The following is a 27,474-nucleotide window of genomic DNA, read 5'->3' as shown; positions in this document are numbered from 1 at the left end:
TTTATACTTATCCATTGGAAGATATTCAAAATATCGAGATCAAAGATCGGTAAATCCCGAAAGATATTAAACAAAAAAATGGCTAACTAGAAACGGAATCATCGGGGACAGACGACCCCCCGACTCGATCCACTGAATCATCTGAGACTTGAGGAAGATCGAACTCAAAGATCGACCAATCCGGCACAGCGGCCTCTGCGAGATGATCCACGCAATCTTTTTCCATTTCCTTTAAACGAGCAAGTTCTGCGTCCACAGTCAAGCCTTCATCCTTGAGCTCAGTCAGGAGATCGATATTCACGACCACTTCCTGCAGCCGAATCTCAGCAGATATTTCATTTTTCTTGCTCTCCCACCTACCCTTCATGGATTCAAGAACCTCCCAATGCTTGGCCACAGTATCGCGACGAGCATTACGAGAAGCGCGGCGAACGTCTCGATCTCTCTCGACCTTGAGCGCCGCAATTCTTTCCCTTTGAGCAACCATCTTGGATTCGAGAGCCTTATTTTCCAGGTGAACTCTCTTCCAGTCTTCGGTTAAAGCTTCGATCTTTTCAGCATCTTCCCTCCCTTCTCGCTTGGTGACTTCAAGCTCTTTCGAAAGCCTCTTGATCTCAGAACCAATGCTTTCGATTTCTTTATCATTCCGGGAAGCCGCGACATGATCTTCCATTGTCACGACATAATCGTTGAATGCCTCCATCACCTGAGAAGAAATCAAGATAAGCAAGTATTACAAAACAACTTCTCAAAATAAAGTAAACAAGAAACGAACCTTAGAGCTCGCTACAGCGACCTTGGCGTAGGCTTCCCTCTCGACTGATGAAGCAAGAGATGGAAGACGGCAACCCGCGGACCTCATACGACCAGCAAGGGAAATTAGATCACTTTGAGCTCCAAACGAATAACCATATCCCTCAGGAACAAACCTAGGACGAGATGGACCAGGCAAGGACCCCTCCGACGATCGACGTCGCTTACGAGTCACCACCCCGGTCTCGTCATCCAAACCAGGACTCAACGAAACAGGAGGACGACTCTCTTCTGAAGCATCTTCTTCGTCGGAGTCATGGATCGAGATTAAGGGAGACTTTCCTGAAGCTCGACTTCTCGACGCAGGCCCGAAAGTTCGGAACGACGACCTCCTCACGAGCTGTCTATTTAACCGATCCGAAGACTGAGCCCGGGCAGAAGGAGCCCCCACGACCTCTCGGGAATGCCCGGCCTCGTCTTCAGACTTCTCGATTGAAGTAGCTTTGCCAGTCCCCACCGGCGAGGCAAAAACAGTCTGGATCCGAGTTCGGTCAAAAGTGAACCAATTCGAGCGACCTCTCCGAAGGATCCTCATCAGACCGCGGATCTCATCCGACATTGAAGAACTTCCAGAATGAACTACATCAGGCAAAATAAACGAAAAATTTAGTCTTCGATCCCGAAAACCCTAGATACATAGGCAAGAAAAAAACTAACCGATATTCTCAGCCCAACGCTGAGAAAGCCGGGAGAAATCGAAGTCACCCATGGATGATCGATCCATCCGGAAAACAAAGAATTGTTCACGCCACTTCTCGTCACGGTAAGGAATATCCTCTATGACGTGACGACCTGGGCGTGGAGACACAAGGAAGGTCCCAGGGGTCTGATTGTTCCGCTTCACCAGAACGAACTGACGAAACTCACTAAGACCAAAAGCAAGACCCTCTTCCCTAGCCTTAACCAAAAAAGCGACAAGATGCCTGAGAAAATTCGGGAGAAGCTGAGTAAGCGATAACCCAAGCTCCGCCAAGATCTCGAGTATCGCTTCGGGGATCGGAAAGAGAAGACCGCACGAGTGGAAAAAGGAGAGATAAGCCCCGTAATAGCCCTCTCTCACGGTTCCAGGAGTCTCATTCGCACCGGCCAAATCAAGAACGACGGAACGATCAACCCCATAGACCTTGTAAAGGTCCTCGAGATCATCAGCTGTAGTAGTTGGGTGAGGAAAATTAAGAGACGAACACATCTTGAACTCGAAGAATAGAAAGATTCAGAGCAAGAGAGAAAGAGGTTTGGAATAAGAAACGAAGGTGAGGCTGAAAGAGAAACCCCTACGTATATATAAGCCACCGTAACGGCTCTATCATCGCTATCAAGAAAAGCAATTACGACCTAACCTATGCCCTAGCGGTGGCTAAAGTAGCTTTTATCGATAAAAATAATAATAAAAGAAAACGTGCCAACAAATAGCTCTTTTCGAAAACAGTCATTAAAACCAAGCCCGAACGATTTCAATTATCTAACCACAAAATCCGGACCGAAGGATAACCGCCCCCTTTTCCTTTTCGCTCAAATCAAAAGAGGCTGGGGGACAAATGTTGGACCTAATTTTGGTCAATGCCAAAATGGGCCACGATCCAAGGCATGGGCCGAGACAGGCCGAGGCCCACAACGAGAGTCGAGCTCGAAACAAGAGTCGCGGAGGTCGCAGAGATCACGTAACAAGAAGCTGAGATCGCGGAACTGCCATAGGGATCTCGGAGTCGACTTGCTATAAAGGAAGGAGAAGAAACATGGAAAAGGACACGTTGAAAACCCTAGAGAGAGCTACACATTCACATTCATCTTATTGTCTTCCCACTTTTAGATTCTTCCTTTATCGATCTCCCTTGTATCACTCGATCTAGTTCAATTCATTGTATTCGATCCCAGTTATCAATAAAATCTATTTTCGCCTACCGGAAAATATTTAAACATCGTTGTGTTCTAAAGATATCGTTGCATACATCATTTGTCTTCCTTGGATCAACCCCGATCACTATCAAATACTTTGTGTAGAATTTAGTTTCTATACAATTGTTACGTGTGTTGTGTTCAAATCGACGTCAATCTTTGTCTAGCATTGGCAAGTGCTTTGTGAGTTGTATACATCATATACCATTTGAATCACATATCTCAATGGCAACTAAATTTTATCAAAATTTCTTAAAAGCGGTATGAATATGTAGAATTGCCAGTAACAACGTGGTGAATGGTAACATAACAAAATCACACTTTCTGCTGAAAAGTAATAAACATGGCGTTCCAATAAAGGTACAAAAGGAATGGATACAGATGAGGAGAAGAATAGTACGTGTAACTTCTCGACCAATGGGATATACAGTTTTACCCAAATGCAGTAGGGTGGATGGGTACAGAGTCACGGCTTTGTTTTCTCTGATGATTGGGGGCTCCGTGATTTGCATCTCCATCTTTGCTCTCCATCTCTGTACTTGTGGAGGGTTTGGCAGTGTTAAGTAACCCTTTGAACCAACTACCTTGTAATCTCAAGTTCCCATTCTCTGAACTGCTAAGAGTTCCAGGCCGTTGCGGAGAGCCGTTGGTTACATTCGATGTAATATTTGAAAGGAAGCGATAAGCCACTTTACTGGCTGACACTAGCTCAGTTTTGGCTTGCTTTACCTGCAACATCCCAGTTCACAAGATTTTAACACCAAGAAGGCTGCATTCAAGTAAATCAAAATGAAAGAGAACCCACCCGCATTGCTGTGTTTCCTGCAACTTCCAAGGCTGTGTCGCCAGCATGAGCAAAGCGATTCACCCAACCTGTTAAGAGACAGAGCCCAAACAACCACATAAGCCTTCAAGACCAACACAAACACACAGCCTGATTGCCAAATAATGAATTTTACCTGGGAGTTTTGGCACACCAAGCCTGTCACAGAGTACATCACAGAAGTGATTACAATTTTTAGACAAGAGATCATAAGTATGTCCAGGCCATTCCCTGCTGAGCTCACGCAACATCTGATTAACCATGAATATAGTGCAATCCGTCTTCCCAAGAAGAATCTTCTCACGATAAGTGTACATAGGATTCTTGGTACTAGGACAGCTGAACACTCCGGTTGCTTGTTCACAATACCCAAAAGACCATTCATCATCCCCATACACCTGTGCGCAAATTCATAATGAGTAGTCATCTAAAAGAGAGACAACAACAAGACTAGTCAAATGTTATACACACAAGTCACAGAACCATTAGCACTAACTTGGAAACCAAAAGTCAAAAAGTCACACATAATCAATCAAGTAAAGGTGAGCACTTTGTAAACTAAACAAAGGGCTCAAGTCTCAGATCTTATAAGAGACAGTAAGACCTGGATGGCGCTGTGGAAGATGCCGCCGAGACCGATGCCGTCTTTGAAGAACCTGTTGATCTGGAGAATGGTGTTGTTAGTCTTCTCAGATCCACTGTTGGTCACATCGTATATGTGCACAACAACCTCCGTCATGATTCCTTTCAGCTCCAAACCCTAATTCCGAGCTCGCAGATTCTCTCTCTCTCTCTCTCTCTCTATAGCTTCTTCGGTGCCAAATCAGCTTTCCCTTCAACAAAAAATCCACTACTAGATCTCTCTCTCTGAGAGCACTCGGAAAAAGCAAATTTGGTTTTGGTTTATCTTGTCGCGATTTCTCGATTTCGGACGGACGTAGGTGATGAAGATGAAGAATGGTGCGGTGGTGGTGGTGGGGACTCGGGATCCTGGGAAATGACTCTTTTACCCTCGCGTTTCCTGTGTATTAATTATTTGCTTCACTTGTGGTTTACGCTAACTCAATCGGTTTAACACTAAACCGTTGGAATCGTGATAATCTGGGCCGTCGAAATCCACTACGAATCTAACAGCTGTTAATAGCTTTGTCACAACTGCTGGGTCCCACTTCCAGTTGAAAACTTACATTTCAGTAGAGATCACATTCGACACGTCGCATAGTTTAATAGGATAAATAGCGAACGGTCTATGATTTTGTTCTTGTAATAACTATCCTCTGATCATTAGGGTGATCTGGTTTTTCTTGAAGTTTTGGTCCTACTTTTAGTAATTAGGGTTGCGATGATCATTAGGGTGAGGGCTGCCGGCTCAAGTAAATTATGGGCCCTCGGGCAAAATAGTTTTTCAAAAAAAAAATTTACATATAGGCCTTGTTCGTTTGTACATCTGGAAGATGCATCCAGATGGTCTATCTAGATGTCTTATCCAGATGCTCCATCTGGGTGTTGTTCGTTTCTTCATTTCGTCCATGCATCCAGATGAATCATCTGAATGCAACTATGTTCGTTTTGCTTTTCATTTTTTAAGTTTCATCTACATCCAGGTGGACTTGTTAATAAAATGATTAAAATATAATTTTTTACGTTTCGGCGGAAAAGTAGCATTTTTTACGGTTTTTGAGGAAAAATGTGTTTTTGGCGAAAAAGTGCATTTTTGTGATTTTGGCGGAAAAATACATTTTTATGGGTTTGGTGGAAAAATACGTTTTTGCGGTTTGGACGGAAAAAGTGTGTTTTGCGGTTTTGGCGGGAAAAGTTTTTTTGACGGAAAAAGTTTTTTTCCACGATTTTGGTGGGAAAAGTTTATTTCGCGATTTTGGCGGGAAAAGTTTTTTCGCGATTTTGGCGGGAAAAACATTTTTACGGTTTCGACGGGAAAATAATTTTTTTCCGGTTTTGGGTGGGAAAATAAATTTTTCCGATTTTGGCGGAAAAATTCCGTCTTCCGGTTTTGGCGGGAAAAATGTGTTTTCCAGTTTTGGCGGAAAAATACGTTTTTCCGGTTTTGGCGTGAAAATTCTGTTTTCCGGTTTTCGCGGAAAAATTGTGTTTTCCAGTTTTTGCGGGAAAATGCGTTTTTCGGTTTTGGTGGGAAAATTCAGTTTTCCGATTTTGGCGAGAATTGTGTTTTTCCGGTTTTGGCGAAGAAATGTTTTTTTTTTGCGGTTTTGGCCGGAAAATGCTTTTTGAAGTTTGGCGGGAAAATGTGTTTTTTGGGTTTTGGCGGGAAAATGCGTTTATTTTTGTTTTGGCGGGAAAATGCGTTTTTCCGATTTTGGCCGAAAGTGCGGTTTTACCGGTTTGACCGAAAAGTGTGTTTTTATGGAAATATGTGTTTTACGTTTTTTTGAGGAAAACGCATTTTGCGGTTTTGGCGGGAAATTGTGTTTTTCAGTTTTTGCGGGAAAATGTATTTTTCGGTTCTGCGGAAAAATTTACTTGCAAAAAATAGAATTTACGGTTTGAAAATAATATTTTGATTTTAAAAGGTCATTTTTGTCATATATCATTTTGGACTGAACTAGATGCATCTGCATCCAGATGCACCATCAAGACTCACCTTCATTTGGGTGAGAATTTGAGAAGAGTTTTTAAAAATTCAGTTGAGTGATCCATCTGGATGTAGCACTATAATGCACAAAACGAACATCGATTTACATCTTTACTCAGATGGATCATCTGGGTGAGCAAACGAACAGGACCGTACTCTTGTGGATAACTTAAAAATTTTGAATCTCTTTTTTATTTTATTTTTGAAAATCAGGTCCCTTTTTAACACTAGTTATGCAAAAAAAATTTGGGACCTGGGTCCACGCCCTCCTTCCCCCTATGCCTCAGCCGGCCCTGTTTTCTTTGAGCTGTTGTAGACTGTGTTGAAATCTATATCTTTAATTGTTAGGTTGTACAGGTTTGAATGCTATCGTCATGGCAAAAAAAAAATGCTATCGTTATGGCCTAAAATTATGTCGTTTTTAGATTAAGGTTATCGGCTTTGCAGTTTTAGGCTAAAGTTGATCATTGTCAATGCAGAAAATGGGTGAGTTTAAAGTGGTATGGGAAAGGAAGACGAATGATTCTGTTGCTCTGCACGTCCTACTGGGCGAAGATTCTGATGATGATGATGATGATGATTCATCCCGAGTCGAAGAAAAGGGAAAAGAGTTTCAAGATGGATCTCTTTAGAGGTGAAAGAACCAACTATGTTCCTCGGCCAAAGTTGTGCGGTTCAAGGGAGATTGGGTTTGTGTCAAACGGTTATGGACTAGGAGACAGCAACTGGTCACCATACAAGAGGGGATCTCGGGATGTGAATTTAATTTTCATTGGATATAAGCGAAGAAGATTTTGTTTTGCTTCTTCAGTGGATGAGTTTGATGTACCAATTTTTGTTTCCACTGTCACGACTTTTACCAAAAAAAGCTGACCCAACTCTGATGGAGATCTTTATTACGGGACATGAACTCTAGTTTGTCGATGTTTCCGTCATTGCCTCCCAAGAAAAAAAAAACAGAAAACAATGAATACTTTGCAGAAGCATATCCCCCTTTCATTTTTATCTTCTTCCACAAAAGGAAAAACAAGAAGAAGCAGCGACCAAATACAGAAACAAAAACCTAGAAGCCCTATTGTGTAAGCCTGAGGTAAGTGAGGTAGAATGGGAACCAAACTCTAAACCTCAAAACCAGAAGAAACCAACGTCACCAGATTGTATCTCTAGAAAACACGAGAAGATGAAAACAAAACCTACCAAAACCCAAAAGTCTCATATTTTATTTGCTAATGGCGCATCGTTGCTGTTCAAAACCCAACAGCGCAGAGCCTCGTGGCTTATCACCACACCACGTATTTATCATCCTTTATACGCCGACATTGCCCTAACGGTTTTGCAATCTCCTTGATCATGGACTCATGGGCTTTTGTTCTTTTCTTTTGGGAAATAAATATTTATGTCATAGAAAATATTAAATTCTGGAATCTCGATTCGGCTGAAAAGTCAATGGTCAACCAGAGACATATGGCCTCGTGGAATTTTTAGTGATAATTCTGAAGTTACCCTTCTTTTACTTTTTTTCTCTCGCTTTCTCCTCAATATATTATATTTTATACTTTTGGTCCGTAAACTAACCTATGCTGTATGCCGCCGTATGCATATATATATGTAGCCTAAAAAGGATCGAGAATTGATATTTTTTTACCAAATTTAAGATAAGAATTTAAAAGTTTCATGAAGGCTTCAGGAAAAATTATGTAAAGTTCAATTTTATACGGGATTTTGAATTAGGATTGCCAAAAAATAAACAAGAGAATATGAACTAGGTGAGAAATTTCCTAAATAAAAGAGAGTTAAATGGTAACAGATCTTGACTGTGACTTTCGAATATATAATGTGGAAAAAAAAATATCTTTATACTCTATGTAAAGAGATTTGCTGAAGTACAAAAAAAAAAAAAAAAAAAAAAAAGAGATTTGATGAAAAAAGTATATTCTTAAAAAAGATAAATGTTTAAACGCTATGTTTTATTTAAATCTCTATAATATTATTTGAGAAGTCGGTTTCATATATATCGCTCTCACGTTAACTCTCACGATGGTTGATTACACTAATACCCTTAATGAATTAAAAATATTATATTTAAAATACTATTATTTATTTTTTATTTAGTTTCCTTTTTAAAATTTTTCAAAAAACATATATATATAATAAAAAGGAAATTTTTTATAAACTAAAAAAAAATGAATTGAAAAACGAAAATATATGTATATATAATATGATTTCATAAAAAAAGGAAAGTTCGCAAGATAGTAATATTACATCTAAAAAATATTTTCTTAGAATGCTGTTATACTTTCTTTATATCTATTTTTTAGATGAAAATATAATTTTTTATATACTGTGATTTTATTAAAAACAATTTACACAGATAATCTTGATATTATTAAACAATACAAAAAAATTGAAAGTAATAGAAATATTTTTATATATCTATCTATTTTCTTAGATGATTACATAAAATAATTAAGTAACATAAACTGATATATGTTTAAATGACTAAAAATAATTTATAATTAGTATCATTGAAATGTTTTATTTATTTTTCATATATTTAGTTGACTATAATATCTTTCAATTACAACAACAAAAATATCGATAAATTATATTTTACTTGTATAATATTATTTTCAAATACAATCACACTTTTGTTTACTGCTTATTTTTAAGAGTTATTAAAAAAACTTAAAATAAATTTTTAAAATAATCATTCTTTAATCATTCTTTGATCAAATAGTTACAAAATAATCAGAGTTTTTAAACGTTATGTTTGTAGAACTTAATGGAACCATAATCAAAATACCAAAGCAAAAATGTTCTCATTTTTAAGATTATTTAAAATAAATTTCAGTTTTCATCCAATAAATCAAAGGCATAAAGTTATTTAAAATTTATAAAATATTTTTGTAAATATTGATATGTGTTCATGAGCTTCCAAAAATGTATCAGCTACCTATACATGTAACTTCGTACTGATCATCGCTTTATTTTTCTAATATTTTTTTTAGAAACACATCAACATATAATTTGATAAATATTATGAAAATACATGGAAATTTCAGTGATAAAGAAAATTGATATGATTTGACAAAATTATAATAAAAATAATTATACTTCATTTTTAATTTGAAAGAATATATGTTACTGAATATACTCACAACATGAGTGACAACTCAAAACATATTAAAAATGAAAATAAAATATTAACCAACTGTTACAATTTAGTTCTTTTGTAAAATTTATATATATGCATGAGACTTAAGACTATTATCGTTATATTAATTTATGTAATTTAGAATCAGACACTTTAGTTTATTTTTTATTTCATTTTAAGCACAATACATATTAAGCTATACAAAATCTTCATAAAATATATTTAAAGTTCTAAGACAACAACCACCTAAATGCAAATAAGAAATTAATCAAAATTTTAATATAGTTAGAATAAAAAATATTACATTTGAATTCAGAGATGCAATATAATTTACCCAAATGATAACTAAATCGACTGTAAAAACAACAAAACTGATTAGATATAACATATATAAAATCATATGTATAATTAAAGTAATATAATGTTATATATAAATCATGCATACAAATTATAAACTAATTTAAAATTAAAAGTAAATAACAATTAATTATTATAATATATTTACTTTAGAAATATTTATACTCGTGCATGAGCACGGGAAAATCACCTAGTTTACAATAAGCTGAGGAAGAGGTTTATATCTGTGATATATGACAATTGTAAGAATTACATATAAAAAAAAAAAGAAGAAATCCCTGATAAAACAGGTTAAGATAATTTTTTTTTTGTCATCAAATACATACTCATACTGACTATGTGAACCACTCCGGTAGATTTTGATCCATGTGAACGACAAACGACGGTTGTTTCCTGGCACTGCGTGCTAGGCTATCCGCTCTTGAATTTTGCGTCCTTGGTACATAGATAATCTCCGAACGTGTGAAAACCTCTTTCATGGACTTAATATCTTCCAAATAACTTGCAAATGCGGGCCATTCTTCTGGTTCCGAAACCATCTTCACCAGCTGAGAACAATCCGTTGCAAATGTAACCTGAAACTGGCGTAAATTTTTCATACATTCCATTGCTCAAAGTAGTGCTTCTATCTCCGCATGTAGAAGGGATAGACAAGCTCGAACATTCCTTGCTCCTAACAACCCATCAAAGCCTTCTAAAGTACTTAGCCAACCTTGCCCAGAGAAAACTTCATTCTCCTTCCAAGAACCATCTGTAAAACACCATCTCCTCGGAATTGATGGGAGAGTCGTAACCTCAGCATGGGACCCTATCCTGGTCTCGGTCAATACATGTGCATCAGCCCAAAGTGTTACCTCTGTTTCTGCCAATTTGAGCGTGTCCCTTGGATCCATGTCCATATTACTGAACACTTTATTGTTCCTTCCTTTCCAAATATACCAAAGTATCCATGCAAATTGATGGTCCTCCATCGGTGGAGAGACTCTCCAGGAGAGATGATCCATATTTGTAAAAAAGGAGCTCGTTGGGAACATAGTTGGATTTGATGGTATCTTGGAGAGAGCCCAAACCTGAAGTGCAGGAGGACATTCAAAAAACACATGATTGATCGATTCCTCTTCCGCTCCGCAACGTGCACAGCAGGTGTCACCTTGTATTCCTCTCGCTTTCAGATTCTTCTTGACTGCTATACAACCTGTAACCAATTGCCATAGGAAATGTTTTAACTTTGGGGGGCACCGTATTTTCCATCAGAAAGCCTTCAAAACATCAACCGTGGGTCCAAACATTAAAGGTGGTCTTTCCATGTCTGGATAAACCCGTTCGATCTGATATCCTGATTTAACCGTATACTTCACATTGTTTGTGAAATACCATCCATCCCTGTCCACCATCTAGGTTTTACTCAGTGGTATACTTTCTATAATTTATACATCCTGAGGATCCATCATAGCCCTGAGTGCATGTGAATTCCATGTCCGCGAAGTAGAGTCAATAAGAGAATCCACTGTGAGGTTTGGATCGAAAATATGTTGATTTTTATTTGCTGGTCTCGAGCGAGTGGCTGGGAGCCATGGATCGTTCCATACAGATATAGATGATCCTGATCCCACCCTTTTGATTAGTCCTTTGCTTACCAGAGATCTAGCAGAAACTATACTCCGCCAACCATATGACGGAGAATAAGAGCGAATCGGTTCCAGGGGTGATGCATTCCTGTAATACCGTCCCTTAAAAACCTGGGAAAATAATGTATTTGGCTTCTCGATCAAGCGCCACAATTGTTTACCAAGCATTGCTGTATTAAAATCTGTAATATCCTTAAAACCTAAACCCCCAGCTTCCTTATCAAGACACACTTTATCCCATGATTTCCATTGCATACCTCTTGTCCTTCCCCCTGGGTTCCACCAGAATTGTGCGACCGCGGTCGTCAGTTTTTTAGTTGTTGTCTTAGGTAGACGGTAAACAGACATCACATGGTTTGGTAATGCCGTTACCACAGATTTAATAATCACTTCATTTCCTCCCTTTGTAAAGAACTTAAAAGTCCAACCATTAACCCTATTATTTAGCCGGTCCTGCACAAAGCTAAAAACCTGTATCTTGGATCCTCCCAAATTTTCTGGAAGACCTAGATAAGATCCCATACCTCCAAGATTTTGAATTCCCAATATATCTCTTAAGTCTTTTCTAGTTGATTCCTCCAAGGTTAAGATAATTCTAATAACAAATTTCATATCTGCTTGTCTTTAAATTCCATATGTTTTTGTTTTTAAATTCAATGTTTCAAGTTATATGTAAACAAAGATAGCAATATGAATTGGACATTCGGGAGTGATTTGATGAGATCAAACTATTAGGAAACACTATGTACTGTATTATTCAAAAGGGAGACTTGGAGAAGATAGAGATGTGTGTGCTCCACTAAAGTCATTGAAAATTAATACATGGATACCCCAGTGGATATGTTTGCTCTTAATGGGTTTAATATCGACGTTTGTTCCACGGCAAGAACCCCACCATTCTTTATAACACAAGTCAAGAAGATTCCTTTCATTTAGTTGAGTAATTCCAAGTCATAGGAAAAAAACCTTATACTAAAGCTCCAACACAAGCATTCTCTTTTTAAAAACATTATCCCAAATCCTAACTATAAGCGTTTACTTTTGATTCCATCTTTGTTGATAACTATTAAGTAATAACTTGAGTGATTGCTTGAGAACGTGGAAAGATAATGAAAGTATGAAACCATCAAGATCTGCCATGGTTTTCTTAGACTAAGAAGGGAAAACAGAAGTACGAGCCTACTACGACTTCAATGCTACAACAGACTTATTAAATCTGATTTACAAACAGAACCAGCTTAGTTATTAACCAAATAAGTAGAGAATCATGCGGGGAATAGATGTTGGCATAGCTCTATAACGATCAGTCTCTTTGAATACTCCGGTATGTAGCAAAACGAATTGAAATGATATAGTAGTAACATAGCAATTCAAAACATCAGTAGAACCTTATTAGAGAAAAATAGTGAGCTTAGAGAGTAATAATAACCTGAAATTCCTTGATGACCTATTTTCAGAGACCGTTAATAGGAGCATTTAAATGATCTAAATCAAATCATTGATATGAGCTGATCATTGGCAATATTTTGGCTTGTTGGACTTGTAGATGAATGGTTTGATAAGATGTTATCATGTTTTGTCATTTTCAATAAGTACCATCATAATAAGGGACTTGTGAATTATAGCTTGTGATACAAATTCGAAATAGGCTGGAATGGGCCTTTGGTGAACTAGGTGGGCTCGATTGACATGCAATAATTTTTCTTCTTTCTGTGACATGCTTCAGAAGTTCAAATAAGTCTGGCACTCTGGTTGATATCAAAGGTTTTACATTTTGCAGTAAATATAAATGATGACGAAGACCAAAAAGGAAAGCTAGACCATGTAGTTTCCATAGAAACGCACGAGGATGGTTACCTTGCCTTGCCGGACCAAAAAGGAAAGCTATACCGACTCTTGACGTGTGCTGGAAGAGCAAAAGCACCAGGTCCAATCTTATTTTGTGAAATTTTCCTTATAAATTAGGGCCCTTTTTCTGGGAAAGCACCTTTAAAATATTACACATATGCATAAATTAGTCAACTATATATATATATATATTTTTGTACATGGTCCATCAAATTTATGAGCCGGGATGTCAACAATGGTATGAGTTACTAAAAGTAGTAATTTTTAATTATATAATTATATTTTACCTTTTTAATAACTGGATGACTAGATGAATGTCACGTGTATTATAAAATTTTCATATAAAATATTATAATTTTATTATTTACATTTAATTATTTTTATATATCTTAATGATGTTAAGTTATTTGAAAGATTACCGATAACAGTGTGTAAGAAAAACAAGGTTAATTATTTAAAAACTGAAAAAGCTTTTGGGTCTTTAGCACGGCTATACATTTTATCCGTTAAATTTGATTTAATTTGTTATTCGTTTCGATTTGATCGAAAAATCTAAATATTCGTAAAGTTTCATGTCAAATCAAATAGTAAGATGTGATGTCCGTAAAAATAAATCAAATCTCAAATACTGATATGAAAATTTAAATACCCGATCTGATCCGTATATTTATATAAGTAATATAACTATATGCAAGTTATTATGCTTATACATGTATTATAATATAAATGTGGTTTATCTACTCATTTCTAAGTTGTTTAATTAGTTTTGGACCATTGCACATCCAATTTAATTTTTGTGATACAAATGTTAAGATATTAGTCTTTTTATTTGGCTCTTAAATATTAAATTATTTATTTTTGATTTATAATTTGCATTCAAATGTTATTTTCTTGGTCTAAACATACTATTTGTTAACTTATCTATATTATTAAAAGAGAAGTACACATTTGAAAATGTTCTTACTTCATTAATTAAACTCTCCTTTTTTTTTGCTTGTCTTTTTCAGTTGCATTTATGAAATATCCTACAACGAATAAAACTGTCTAATTTATTACTTGTCTTTTCAGTTACATTAATGAAATATGCTTAAATGAATTTAAACTTCCTATTTTATTGTTTGTCTTTTTCAGTTACCTTAATGAAATATCCTTAAATAAATTTGGACATAATGTCATTTAATCAACCAAAAAAACTCATGGGTTATCCTAACGTGTATAATTTTAATAATAGAAATTTTTAAAAACGTGCATCATTAAAATGTTACCTAAAACATGCAGCACTAATATATAACATGCATCAATAAAACTAGAATTTGACTCACACAATTGTACGGATATTATTTTCAGTTGATTAAATTTAAAAATAATTATTTATTCAAAAAATATTTAAGAATGACTATATTTTTAAAAGTTATATGGTATTATTTGCTCATAACTCATTTGTCATTTGATAAATTATTAGAAAGAAAATTTTAGCATAATATAACTCAGTTGTCATTTGTTAAATTTATGGTTTTTATTTATATTTTTTATTATTTAATTATAATATTTTCATTTTATATTTGAAAGATAAATGAATTTTCTTTCAAACAATATTTTTGTAAATGTATTTTTTTAAAAAATAATCAATTAAAATTGTTATTATCATTGAATATCATTATTTTTGACATAATTTGAGTTTTCATTTACATCAAAACTTATCATATTTTAGGATAATTTTAATTTAAAATGTAATTTTCATATTTTTCAAACAAATTCTAAAATTATTTTTTAAATATTTTGTTATAATTGTTAAAAAAATATTAAGTTGCATTTCAAATAAAAAGGTAAAGATATTAAAAATATTATAATTAAAATATGTAAAATTTAATATAGTTTTAAGGAAATGGTCAAAATAAAAAAAATTACACATAAAATAATCATGATTTTTGTTAATTGGGCGGATCATTATTTATATGATATCGCACATGAAAGAAAAATTTTTGTTTTTAAAATTATCTAATTAACTATATTCTAATTTTTTATATTTTTTATATGATATCACACATTCGTAAAAAAATAGATAGTTTAAGATGCAAAAAAAAATATTTACTTAATTATTTTTTTTACATGTCTAGTTATGATATTATGATAGTATCTATATTATTTATTTATTTATTTAATCTATTAAAAGAGAAGTACAATTTGGAATTAATCCTAAGAGTTGCAACTTATTTACATATATATGCCACAGAAGTAATAACTATACCTGACTTAAGCAATTATTGTTTTTTTCCTAATTTGACAAATAATGTCCTAAATCTAATGCACAATCAATTTGGTTTAATTATTTTACCAACATATAGTAATATTGAAAATTTATGTCGACAAATAAAACATTATTGTAAGTTGTTTTCAAAGCTAGATGGCCATCATCTCAATGATTTTATATATCTCGACCATTACAACTTCACAATACACAAATTCATAAACAACAAATGTAAATACAAATTAAAATAGCAATTACTCGACACTGCTATCGGTTCAAATCATGCACTCCAACAAAACAGAATAATGTTTAAAGTTTCTGCCTTATTAGTTTCTGTTTTCTATTTTGTATTTACATTTTTTATATAAAATTTCTATTTACATTTTAAGATTTGCTAACCTCCTCAAAACTATTCTTCCTAATAAAACTGAATTTCTTTACAAATGTCCACCCACGTAACTCTTCTTCTTCACACAAATATGTTTTGCATTAAAAAAATGTTTATCAAATTTATTATTCTATATATGTGTTTTAAAGCATTGAGTACTATATACTACTCTATATTTAGGTTACCTTACTATGACTAACAAGGAAAAATATCCCTCCACACATTCTTTAAAATCATAACTAACGATTTTATTGTTACAGAATTTTGCTATTTATTTAAAATAGTAAATAACAAACATAATCAATTTTTATCACCAAAAATATTTAAGAATATTCCTTATTTATCACAAACTCAAGCATTTAGTTAAATCGTAATCTTTCTATATATTGAGACTAAATTACTTTTTATAATATATCTTATCAATAAATTATATTCTGAAACTATGTACGATAGATTTAGCCTTTAGATAATACTTTCTATAATCTAGCTAAGCAAAAAATTATATTCATAGCAGTATCATCAATAGTATTGATTTAGGCAGACGACTAAATATATGGAACATATACCTCAACTATTTCGATTGATCCATTACATATATTATACCATTTATACAAAAACATTACTTATAAAAATAAAAACAAATACATGTACGATTTCATGATCAACCACCAACACATACATTTAAATTATAAATATATGAATATCATTTTGACAAAACAAAAATTTAGTTATTAAAAAAATAAAAACAAACACCCGCTCGGACGAACAGGTCAAGCTCTAGTTAAAAATTTAAAAGTGAAGTACCTTTTGGTACTTTTTGGAAACAAGAATAGCAGTATAAATGAGAATTGTTTGGAAACATGGATAGCAATAAAAAGTATAGTGTATTTCTAATAATTTTATTAATATAATTACATTAATTGTATTTTCATATTTCACTTAGTTTAACAATTTCATTAATTATTTTACCTTAACAATACATCACATCATTAATTATATTACCATAATAATAATAGTGCAGATTTTTATTTATTAGTTAATCAACATTAACTTTGTGCTAATTATAAAATCAAAATGTAAAATAACTAGATTTTGCATATGGTTAAACGTTCGGTTTAGTTTGTTTTACTGGATTTTTTTATTTATTTTAGTTTCAATTGGTGGAAAATTACGTAACCAAAAACATAATTCAAAGACATGTTTTGTGAATAAAATAATAATTTAAATCAAAATAATAAAAATATATTACATTTATTTTCACTTAATTTTTCACTCTATATAATTATTTTACTAAATAAAAAACTCTTTCTATTTTACTTAATTTAGCCAAACACATAGAAATAATATTTCTATTAGTTTATAAAATCAGTTAGGCGTGAACATTGGCTATCCATTTATGTACAGATTGTTCTTTTGTGGTATCTTTTTTTTTAAATTAGGCTCCGCTTGAATATTATAAATTTATGTGTGGGTTCTGATATGGGTAATTCTTTTGGGTTTGGATGAGTTCGGTTCTGATGTATATGAACATTAAAATATCTAAATAATAAATGTATTTGAAACGGATTCGGATATTTGTACCAAAATAATCATATTACCTGATTCAGTCTAGGTATTTTAAATACAATTAGTTATATTACGACTCATCTAAGATATATAAGACTAATTATGAAAAAATATCATTGTATAAATATGTAAGAACCAATACTCGCGCGGATGCGCATTTCAATTTCTAGTCTTTATTAAATTTGTAGGTTATATATTTTATTTTATTTTTAGTATATTTAATAGATCGAATCAAATAATCTGTAAATATCTAAAAGAACTCTGGATATCCACAAATTCGGATATCTAAACAATTTTGGATCGAACCTATGTCACAAACCTAACTGTTTGTCTCATATGAAACGGATTACGAATTACTACATATTTCAGATGTTTGGCTCGATTGACATGCAAGAGATTCTTTTTCCCTCTTTCTTTGACATACTTTAAATAAATAAGTCTTAAGTCAAAAAAAAAGTCTTAAGTCAATGAGAATGTTCTCATCTTCCCTCTGGCATTCTGGTTGATGTCAAATAGGTCTGGGAGTTATATCCGAAATCCGTTATTCGCTCCGGGATTTGTTCCGATCCGATCCGAAAAAATGAATATCCGGGGGATCTAGATCTGGATCTGGATCTTGATTTTACGGATTCGGCGGATCCAGATACGAATCCGGATAATGAAATTTTAGGTCCGGATCCGAACTTACTATTTATTTAAAATATTTAAAATATAATTATATTTATATATGTATACTATATATAATTTTTATATAAAATATTAAATTTTTAAATTTTATTCAATTTCAATAATTTTTCATTTAAAAAAATTAATAGGCTAATTAAATTAAATAAATCATTTTAGTTAGCTAGTTTTTAATTTAATTTTTAATTTTTTTTTTAAAGATCCAGATCCGGATTTTAGTCCGGATATCCGGAGAGCCTGAATCCGGATCTGGATAGCAATTTTTCGGATCCAGCGAATCCGGATCCGGATATCTCAAAATACCTGGGATATCCGATCCGTCCCAGCGCTAATGTCAAGGGTTAAAAAATGTGAAATAAATACAAATGATGACGACGAAGACCAAAAAGGAAAGCTGGAGCAGTTTCCGTAGAAACGCAATAGGATACCTTCTCTGACTCTTCTTCCTATATTATTGATCACGTAAAGACATGACCTATTTTGGAAACCACAACTTTTCAATTCTGATTCCAACTTAGATGGATTAAGCAACTTTCAATATATTCATTTTTTACTGGCTACCAGGTTCGAGCGTTGTCTTCATCTTTGGAAGTTTCTTTTCGAGACCACTGGCTAAATACTTTTTCCTAAAATCTGATTTACTTGCTAAATACTATCACTAGGGCTCAAATCTTTTTAAAATGATTGACTGGAGTATTTAGGCCTATGTCTGGACAGTAATAACGACTAATCTGATCACAGATTTTCTAATGATGTCTAAAACATAACTCAATTTTTTTAATTAACCAAACAGCAGCAACTCGGCAGAAGGATACCTTGTCTGACTCTTCTTCCTATATTATTGATCACATAAAGACATGGCCTACTTTTGGAAACACAATTTGATTCCAGATTAGATGGATATATATTTGGAAGTTTCCTTTTCAAGACCACTTGCTAAATATTATCACCACGGTTCAAATTTCTTTAAAAAGAATTATTGAATAATTATAAACTTTCATTTAGCAAAAAAAAAGAAGAATTATAAACTTTTTTGTAAAAAAATTATATACTTTCATGCAACGACTTTTCTCTGCCAAACTTTTACTAGTGAATGTGCCTGTGTCGTTAAAAGAAAAGCACTAAAGAGGAACATGACGCCTTCACTTCATGTCTCTGTTTGAAGTTCATTTACTAACACAGATTAACATATTTACTACAAACAAATAGACAGGACCAATGCATTATATTTCATGTACAGTTTTAAACAAAGGCGGCTGTCCATAATATTTTGTCTTTGACCAGTATACAAAAACGAAGGGGACAGAGAAGCGCGTGATTCAGCGCTGGCCTTTGTTATATAAACTACGTTTACTGCTGTAACCATGAACCACCATTGACTCAGAGATAGCCTTAGAGAAGTGAGAGAGAGCTTTGGTTTAACATTTGAGAGAGATGGACCCGAGGACACCGTTTCTTGCGAACGGCGGCGAGGCAGAGGAGGATTACGCGCCGGCTAGGACTTGGAGCGATGTGAAGATAGTTTTGTCTACCGAGTCGGGGAAGTTGTGGATGTTTGCTTGTATGGTTGCTTTCGACGCCATCTGCCAGTTTGGTGTTAGCTTCATGACCATTGTCTTCGTCGGACACATCGGCGAGATCGAGCTCTCCGCCGTCTCCATCTCTCTCTCCGTCATTGGCATCTTCTCCTTCGGCTTCCTGGTACTCAGTCTCTCCACTTTCTCCTTATAGCTACATGCTTTTCCGTCTTTCAAACCTCTCATATGGAATCAAGAATCAAAAATCTCAAAACGAGTATTTTAACCTTTCTAAGTTAATATTTTAATTTAGCTCATTATCTAATTAAATCTTTATTTTTATAATTAAATGAATCAAATATAAAGTGATTAGTGGCAGCATAAGAGCAGCATTAACAATTAGATACCATGAGAGTATATAAAAGAAAAAAGATAATACTATTATATTTAAATAACTAAATTTTAATTCTTATAAATCAAATAACATTATAGTTGAATGACACCTGTGATGTCTTTAATGAGTTCCAAAAAGTTTTTCTTTTAGAACTGATCTGTTTTCTCATTTCTATTATTTTTTCTTTTTGGAGGTGCTTTAAGTTTCTCAACTTAAATGCTATACTAATTAATATTAATATTTTAATATATTCAAATATTTGATTTAATTTAAATATCTTTAGAAAACTTAAAACCACTTAATTAAACCCAAACATGTGTAAATGAGATACTCTTATCCTCTATTTCATTTATTTTTTTAAGTTGAAATTTCCATTGAGTGTTTTACCAACGGAAATGCTATCAGATTATATTTCATGATATCTCAAATCGAATTATATTTAATTCTCTGTCTAACTTTGTAAGAAATTCTCAATGGAGTTGTTCCTATTGTGATATTAGTTGAAACAAGCTAATTATCTTTGGTTTTGAAACATGTAGCTTGGCATGAGTAGTGCACTTGAAACGCTCTGTAGCCAAGCATTTGGAGCTGGTGAAGTCAATAAGTTAGGCATTTACATGCAGAGAGCCTGGATTATCTCATTAGTGTCCTGCTTAGTCTTCCTCCCTATATACATCTTTGCCACACCGGTTCTGAGACTTCTCGGTGAATCTGAGGAGGTTGCGGTTTCAGCTGGAGAATTCACCCTTCTAACCATCCCTCAGCTCTTCTCATTGGCCTTCACTTTCCCTGCAACCAAGTTCCTTATAGCGCAGGGAAAAGTAGTCGTCATGACATCTATTGGGTTCAGTGCCCTTGTCATACACATCTTTATGCTATGGCTATTTATAATAGCCTTTGGTTGGGGAACAAATGGTGCTGCCTTGGCGTTTAACATCACCAACTGGGGAACAGCAATCTCTCTAATCGTTTATGTGGTTGTTTGGTGTAACGAAGGCTGGTCTGGTTTATCTTGGCTGGCTTTTAGCGATATTTGGGCTTTCGTTAGACTCTCCATTGAATCCGCTGTTATGATTTGTCTTGAATTATGGTATATGATGAGTATCATCGTCCTTTCTGGTCGCCTTGACAACGATGTTATCGCTGTTGATTCCCTTTCCATATGGTGAGTTTTTCAACATGCTTACCTCCAAAAAAACTTTGAATGCTTGTATTAACTCTTTAACACTTCCTACGTTTCAGCTTGAATGTCAACAATGTGGAGCTCATGTTGTTCGTTGGAGTAAACATTGCTATAAGGTATCATCATCACTACCTGGCACATCATTAGTTTTTAACCCATTGCTCAGCTTACTTCTTCAACTGATAATAACCAAGGCCGGCCTAGGTTGGAGGGCGGTCAGTGCGACCGCTCCGTGCCCATTCCAAATCTTGTAATATTAGAGGTTTAGATTCTTTTCATTAGCATGCTTGACATAGATTTGAACAACACTAAAACATGATATTACTAATTTTTAATATAAAAATATCAAATAAAATTTTATATGTTTTTATGCTCGAGTCAAAAACTCAAGAAAAACATAATATTTCTAAAATTAACTAACTATAGGGCTTTAAAATAGTTTTGCCCAACTTACTCTAATATATTGAGCCGGCCCTGCTTATAACCCACACATGTCTACTTTACTAGTATGATTGTCGGAACTGAGCTTGGCAAGGGCCGTCCACGAGCAGCGAAATACTCTGTCTATGTCGCACTGTTCGAGTCTCTCATCATCGGTCTTGTCTTTATGGTGGCTGTCATCATAGCCAGAGACCATTTCGCCATCATGTTTACAAATAGCCAAGTACTTCAGCGTGCTGTGTCTAAGCTAGCTTATCTTCTTGGTATAACCATGGTTCTCAACGGCGTGCAGCAAGTTCTTACCGGTACAAAAAGTCTAAAAGTCTTTCATGTAAACCAAACCAGAGGTATAATAAAATTATAATCATGTCGGTTTATTCGTCTTTTTAAGGTGTGGCTATTGGAGGTGGTTGGCAACGCACAGTGGCTTATATCAACGTGGCTTGTTACTTCATTTTCGGCATTCCCTTTGGCTATTCTCTTGGTTACGGAGCAAACTTAGGAGTGATGGTAAGTGAATTTATGGACTGACATAACAAACAGTAACAGCTTAAATCTACTCAAGTAGTGAAACTATCAAGTCGTTAGGACCCTAATTAAGAGAATTAATATCTCATCCAAGTTATCAAAATATACTCGAGTAAAAATTCTAAAATTTCATTATTTTTAGATACTCATAATTAACTATTAGTATCTCTATATATTTACACATATTTGTGTTGAAAATCTCAAGAATTCTCCATTGGAAATGCTTAAGGCATCTTTAAAAGAATAAACTTTCTTAAATTTCTAGACAAAAACTAATATTTTTGAATACTAACCACTAGGTGGATGGCCGCGGTTTCGCGGGTTTGAATATTTTGTAACAATATATTTATTATAATTTTTCAAATTAAAATATATTTTTATCATTATGTGTTTTTGTTAAATATTTATTCTAAGAATAATTGTTTTAAAAAGGATAAATATAACTATTTTAAATATTTTTTGATATTTTGTATTGATAATTGTACTAAAATTAGTTATGTATAATATTCATGATTCAGTTTTTAATAAAATTACTTAAGTTTTGAAGGTATATAATACTCAAAACTTTTGAAGTATTTTATATAGTTTAGAAATACTTGATTGCTAAAAATGATTTTATGAAGCATTATATATATTATATAAATAACATATTTAATTACCATATATTATTTTGTGCAATATATTTAGGTTTTGGATACTGATAAAACTATTTCTAGAACTAATTTTCATACTCATAAAATAAATAAAAATTGAAAACCCATTAACAAATCAAATTATAATATTTTTCTTAAATTCTATATATGATCGACACCTAAGAAAAAATCAATTAAGTAATTTATCATTTAATATAAAATTAAATTTAAAAATATATTTTATAAATTAATTTATAAGCTTGTATAAATAAATTAAAACCTCTTATCATAATTTAAAACATATGATAAAACAAGATATAAAATGTATTTATATTTTTATAGATGATTTATAAAGCATGTATGAATTTTATTAGATATTAATAGTTATTATAATACTTTATATACAAATATAAGGCCATAAACAAATATAAGGCGTTATATAAGAATATAAAATCATTATATCGATTTTAATTAAAAAAATTGTTTACTATTTTATGTAGTTTATAAATATGTACAAATTGATAAAACATTATTACTCTTTTTATAGTTTCAACAATTGGTTACCATAAATAATTATTTGTAATATTATGTAGATTGTTCGGTAAGTGACATTAACTTTTTATAGACTTATTTTTTCTTTTAAATCTAATTAAAATAAATAAAAATAAATTGAAATAAAAAATTATCGACAATCAATTTATAACAGTTTTTTAAGATTTCATAAATGATCCACACATAACCAAAAATCTCTTAAATGACTTCTCAATTAATATATGGTAGGATATATAGCTTTTATTTTAAGCTCGTATAGATGACTTACAAACTCTTATAATAATTTAAAATATACAATAAGCCAAAATAAATAATTTGATAAATGTTTTTATAGATGATTTATAAAGCATATCATATGAACTTTAGAAGATGTTAATAGTTATTATGATAATTTATATAAAATATAATACTTTTAAATAAGAATATAAAATCATTATATTGATTTATATAAGATGACTTACAAACTCTTATAATAATTTAAAATATACAATAATCCAAAATAAATAATTTGATAAATGTTTTTATAGATGATTTATAAAGCATATCATATGAACTTTAGAAGATGTTAATAGTTATTATGATAATTTATATAAAATATAATACTTTTAAATAAGAATATAAAATCATTATATTGATTTATATAAATGGTTTGTTGTTTGTTATTTTATGTATTTTTTAAATATAAAATTGATCAATTTATTTCACTTTCAATAATTTCAACAATTAGTTACCCTAAATCATTATTTGTAATATTATGTAAATTATTTGGCAAGTGATATTAATTGGTTGTAGACTTACCTTTTGTTTTTAGATCGAATTAAAATAAATAAAAATTAAAAATCATCGACCAATCAAATTATAACAATTTTGTAAGAGTTCACCAATGATCGACACGTAAGCAAAAATCACTAAATTGACTTCTCAATTAATATATAGTAGGATATATAGCTTTGATTTTAAGCTCTTATAGATGACTTACAAACTCTTAAAATAATTTAAAATATACAATAAGCCAAAATAAATAATTTGATAAATGTTTTTATAGATGATTTATAAAGCATATCATATGAACTTTAGAAGATGTTAATAGTTATTATGATAATTTATATAAAATATAATACTTTTAAATAAGAATATAAAATCATTATATTGATTTATATAAATGGTTTGTCGTTTATTATTTTATGTATTTTTTAAATATAAAATTGATCAATTTATTTCACTTTCTATAATTTCAACAATTAGTTACCCTAAATCATTATTTGTAATATTATGTAAATTATTTGGTAAGTGATATTATTTGGTTGTAGACTTACCTTTTGTTTTTAGATCGAATTAAAATAAATAAAAATTAAAAATAATCGACCAAACAAATTATAACAATTTTGTAAGAGTTCACCAATGATCGACACGTAAGAAAAAATCACTAAAGTGACTTCTCAATTAATATATAGTAGGATTTTAAATTAATTTATAATTTATATGCATCATTTATATTAATAATATTATATTACTTTAATTATACATATGATTTTATATATGTTATATATAAGTGGTTTTGTTATTTTTCAGTCGATTTAGTTATCATTTGGGTAAATTAGATTGCATCTCTGAATTCAACTGTAGTATTTTTTATTCTATATATTAAAATTTTGATTAATTTCTTATTTTCATTTAGGTTGTTGTTGTCTTAGATATGTAAATATATTTTATGAAGATTATGTATAACTTAAGATACATTATGATTAGAATGAAAAAAAAATTAAAGTGTTTGATTCCAAATTACATAAATTAATATAACGATAATATTCTGAAGTCTCATGCATATATATTAATTTTACTAAAGAACTAAACTGTAGCAGCTGATTAATATTTTATTTTTATTTTTAATATGTTTTGAGTTGTCATATGATTTATATTTATAAAATAAATTACTATTCTTATAAAATTATACATTCTTATCGTAGTTATATCTATGATTTTAGATATAAGTTGAATTAATCGAGTCACTCATTTTGTGAGTATATTGAGTTACATATATTCTTTCAAATTCAAAATCAAGTATGATTATTTTTATTATAATTAAGCCAAATCAAATCAATTTTATTTATCATTTAAATGTGCATGTATTTTCATAATATTTATCAAATTATATGTTGATGTTTTTTAAAAAATAATAGAAAATAAAACGATGATCAATAGGAAGTTACATGCATAAGTAGTTGATACATTTTTGAAAGTTCATGAACACATATCAATATTTGCAATAATTAAAATATTTTATAAATTCTAAATAACTTTATGCATTTGATTTGTTTAATGGAAACTGGAATTTATTTTAAATAATCTTAAAACTATGAATTCAGATTTGCTTTGGTATTTTTATTATGGTTCTATTAAGTTCTACAAACAAAATTTAAAAGTGAATTTAATATTAAGAAAACAAATAACTTTAATAATGATAAAATATAATATATCTACCTCATTAAACTTTTTTTTGTCATCATCTACCTCATTAAACTATTTTGTAACTATTTGATCAAACAATGTTTATTTTTAAAATTTATTTTTAGTTTTTTTAATATCTCTTAAAAATAAGCAGTAAACAAAATTGTGAATGTATTTGAAAATAATATATAAGTAAAATAAAATTTATCAATATTTTTTTGCTGTAAATAAATAAAGCATTTCAATATTACTAATTATAAACTATTTTTTTGTCAATTAAACATATATCAGTTTTAACTGTCTTAACTTTTATGTAATCATCAACGAAAATAGATAGATATATAAAAATATTTCTATTACTTTAATTTTTTTTGTATTGTTTAAAATTATGTCTTAAAAGCAATAATTTTTTTTTCTAATATCAAGATTATCTGTGTGAATTTTTTTTAATGAAATCACATTATATACAAATTTATATTTTTCATATAAGAAAATATAGATATAAAGAAAGTATTTTATTAATTCAAAAGTATATTTTATATTAGTTAAAAATATTTTTAAATGTAATATTACCATTTTGTAAACTTTCCTTTTTTTATGAAATCGTATTATTTGTACATATATTTTCGTTTTTCAATTCTTTTTTTTAGCTTTATAAAAAAATTCCTTTTTTTATAATATGTGTATATTTTTTGGAAAATTTTTAAAAAGAAATAATATTTCTTTTTCTAATATCAAGATTATCTGTGTAAATTGTTTTTAATAAAATCACATTATATACAAATTTATATTTTTCATCTAAGAAAATTTAGATATAAATAAATTATTTTATTAATTCAAAAGTATATTTTATTTTACTTCAAATATTTTTTTAATGTAATATTACTATTTTGTGAAATTTCTTTTTTATTTGAAATCATATTATATATACATATATTTTCGTTTTCCAATTTTTTTTTTAACTTTATAAAAAAATTTCCTTTTTTATTATATTTGTATATTTTTTGGAAATATTTTAAACGGAAACTAAATAAAAAAATAAATAATAGTATTTTAAATGTAAATTAATTCATTAGGGGTATCAGTGTAATCAACCGTCGTGAGAGTTAATGTGAGAGCGACACATAGGAAAGTGACTTCTCGAATAATATTATAGAGATTAGAAAAGTATCGAATGGCAGATAAGTTTTTCAAAAGCTTAGCTGAACTTCAAATAAAAACGATTGTCATCTTTCTCCTAATTTTATATTCTTTTGTTTCTGAGAGACTCATGCAAAAAAAATGTCATTGTGGATGGTCTTATATTATGGTTTTGTTACTTTGTATGTTTTCAGGGGCTTTGGAGTGGAATGATAGCAGGATCAGCGCTTCAAACGCTATGCCTGATGTTTTTGGTGTACAAGATAGACTGGAATAGAGAGGTAAAGAACCTAAGACATTAAAATCATAATTAATAGCCTATACACTTGTTCATTGAGATCTATTGAATGCAAAATAAAAACATGATGAACAGGTGGAGGAGACCACAGAACGCCTGCAGAGATGGGGAGGGAATGGAACAACAACAAAGGATATAATTGCATGATTTTGGTCTTCAATCTTCACACGAATTCAACTATTTAAGCAACCATGTACTAAATAATGAATTCATAACTTGTACTTCCCACATTAATGCTTAAGAAATCGTTTAATTTCCTTGTTATGGTAGTAGAGAATAATTCAATATAATATATATAATTTGTCAATGTTGGTTTTGACAAATA

The 27,474-nt window shown here is 31.4% G+C and overlaps 3 protein-coding genes and 1 long non-coding RNA gene across 4 annotated transcripts; 2 read left to right on the top strand and 2 right to left on the bottom strand.

The window, feature by feature from the left end:
• Positions 1–82: 82 nt before the first annotated feature.
• Positions 83–2,002, bottom strand: LOC106417467 (uncharacterized protein At3g60930, chloroplastic-like). The gene is made up of 3 exons (XM_013858267.1): positions 1,471–2,002; positions 776–1,392; positions 83–706 (listed from the first exon to the last, which is right to left on the bottom strand). Exons 1-3 carry the CDS (start codon positions 2,000–2,002, stop codon positions 83–85), a joined length of 1,773 nt encoding a protein of 590 aa, XP_013713721.1.
• A 1,004-nt stretch (positions 2,003–3,006) lies between these two features.
• On the bottom strand, positions 3,007–4,529 carry LOC106418576 (deSI-like protein At4g17486). The gene is made up of 4 exons (XM_013859305.3): positions 4,137–4,529; positions 3,669–3,930; positions 3,515–3,582; positions 3,007–3,438 (listed from the first exon to the last, which is right to left on the bottom strand). The coding sequence occupies exons 1-4, from the start codon at positions 4,269–4,271 to the stop codon at positions 3,142–3,144; spliced, it is 762 nt and encodes a 253-aa protein (XP_013714759.1). The 5' UTR covers positions 4,272–4,529; the 3' UTR covers positions 3,007–3,141.
• A 1,319-nt stretch (positions 4,530–5,848) lies between these two features.
• LOC125591521 lies at positions 5,849–7,047 on the top strand. The gene is made up of 2 exons (XR_007327589.1): positions 5,849–6,500; positions 6,623–7,047. It is a non-coding gene; the product is annotated as an uncharacterized LOC125591521 (long non-coding RNA).
• A 12,208-nt stretch (positions 7,048–19,255) lies between these two features.
• LOC106418320 (protein DETOXIFICATION 35) lies at positions 19,256–27,406 on the top strand. Its single transcript, XM_013859000.3, has 7 exons — positions 19,256–19,717; positions 20,467–21,092; positions 21,170–21,226; positions 21,618–21,856; positions 21,943–22,061; positions 27,046–27,132; positions 27,225–27,406. The coding sequence occupies exons 1-7, from the start codon at positions 19,451–19,453 to the stop codon at positions 27,294–27,296; spliced, it is 1,467 nt and encodes a 488-aa protein (XP_013714454.2). The 5' UTR covers positions 19,256–19,450; the 3' UTR covers positions 27,297–27,406.
• The last annotated feature ends 68 nt before the right edge of the window (positions 27,407–27,474 follow it).

The sequence above is a fragment of the Brassica napus genome, chromosome C8 (assembly GCF_020379485.1).
Source record: "Brassica napus cultivar Da-Ae chromosome C8, Da-Ae, whole genome shotgun sequence".
NCBI classification, from domain to species: Eukaryota; Viridiplantae; Streptophyta; class Magnoliopsida; order Brassicales; family Brassicaceae; genus Brassica; species Brassica napus.
Note: the sequence above shows the minus strand (reverse complement) of the source record. Positions and strands in the feature narration are given on the sequence as shown.

Bases quoted from the DNA above. Each gene is read 5' to 3' on its own strand.
- LOC106417467 (XM_013858267.1), bottom strand. From the start codon at position 2,002: ATGTGTTCGTCTCTTAATTTTCCTCACCCAACTACTACAGCTGATGAT. The intron at 1,393-1,470 runs GTTAGTTTTTTT...TGCCTGATGTAG, and splicing joins GCGTTGGGCTGAGAATATCG to TTCATTCTGGAAGTTCTTCA. The intron at 707-775 runs GTTCGTTTCTTG...ATTTCTTCTCAG, and splicing joins TCGCTGTAGCGAGCTCTAAG to GTGATGGAGGCATTCAACGA.
- LOC106418576 (XM_013859305.3), bottom strand. From the start codon at position 4,271: ATGACGGAGGTTGTTGTGCACATATACGATGTGACCAACAGTGGATCT. The intron at 3,931-4,136 runs GTCTTACTGTCT...ATTTGCGCACAG, and splicing joins TCTTCCACAGCGCCATCCAG to GTGTATGGGGATGATGAATG. The intron at 3,439-3,514 runs GTGGGTTCTCTT...GGGATGTTGCAG, and splicing joins CAGGAAACACAGCAATGCGG to GTAAAGCAAGCCAAAACTGA.
- LOC106418320 (XM_013859000.3), top strand. From the start codon at position 19,451: ATGGACCCGAGGACACCGTTTCTTGCGAACGGCGGCGAGGCAGAGGAG. The intron at 19,718-20,466 runs GTACTCAGTCTC...TGAAACATGTAG, and splicing joins TCTTCTCCTTCGGCTTCCTG to CTTGGCATGAGTAGTGCACT. The intron at 21,857-21,942 runs GTACAAAAAGTC...CGTCTTTTTAAG, and splicing joins CGTGCAGCAAGTTCTTACCG to GTGTGGCTATTGGAGGTGGT.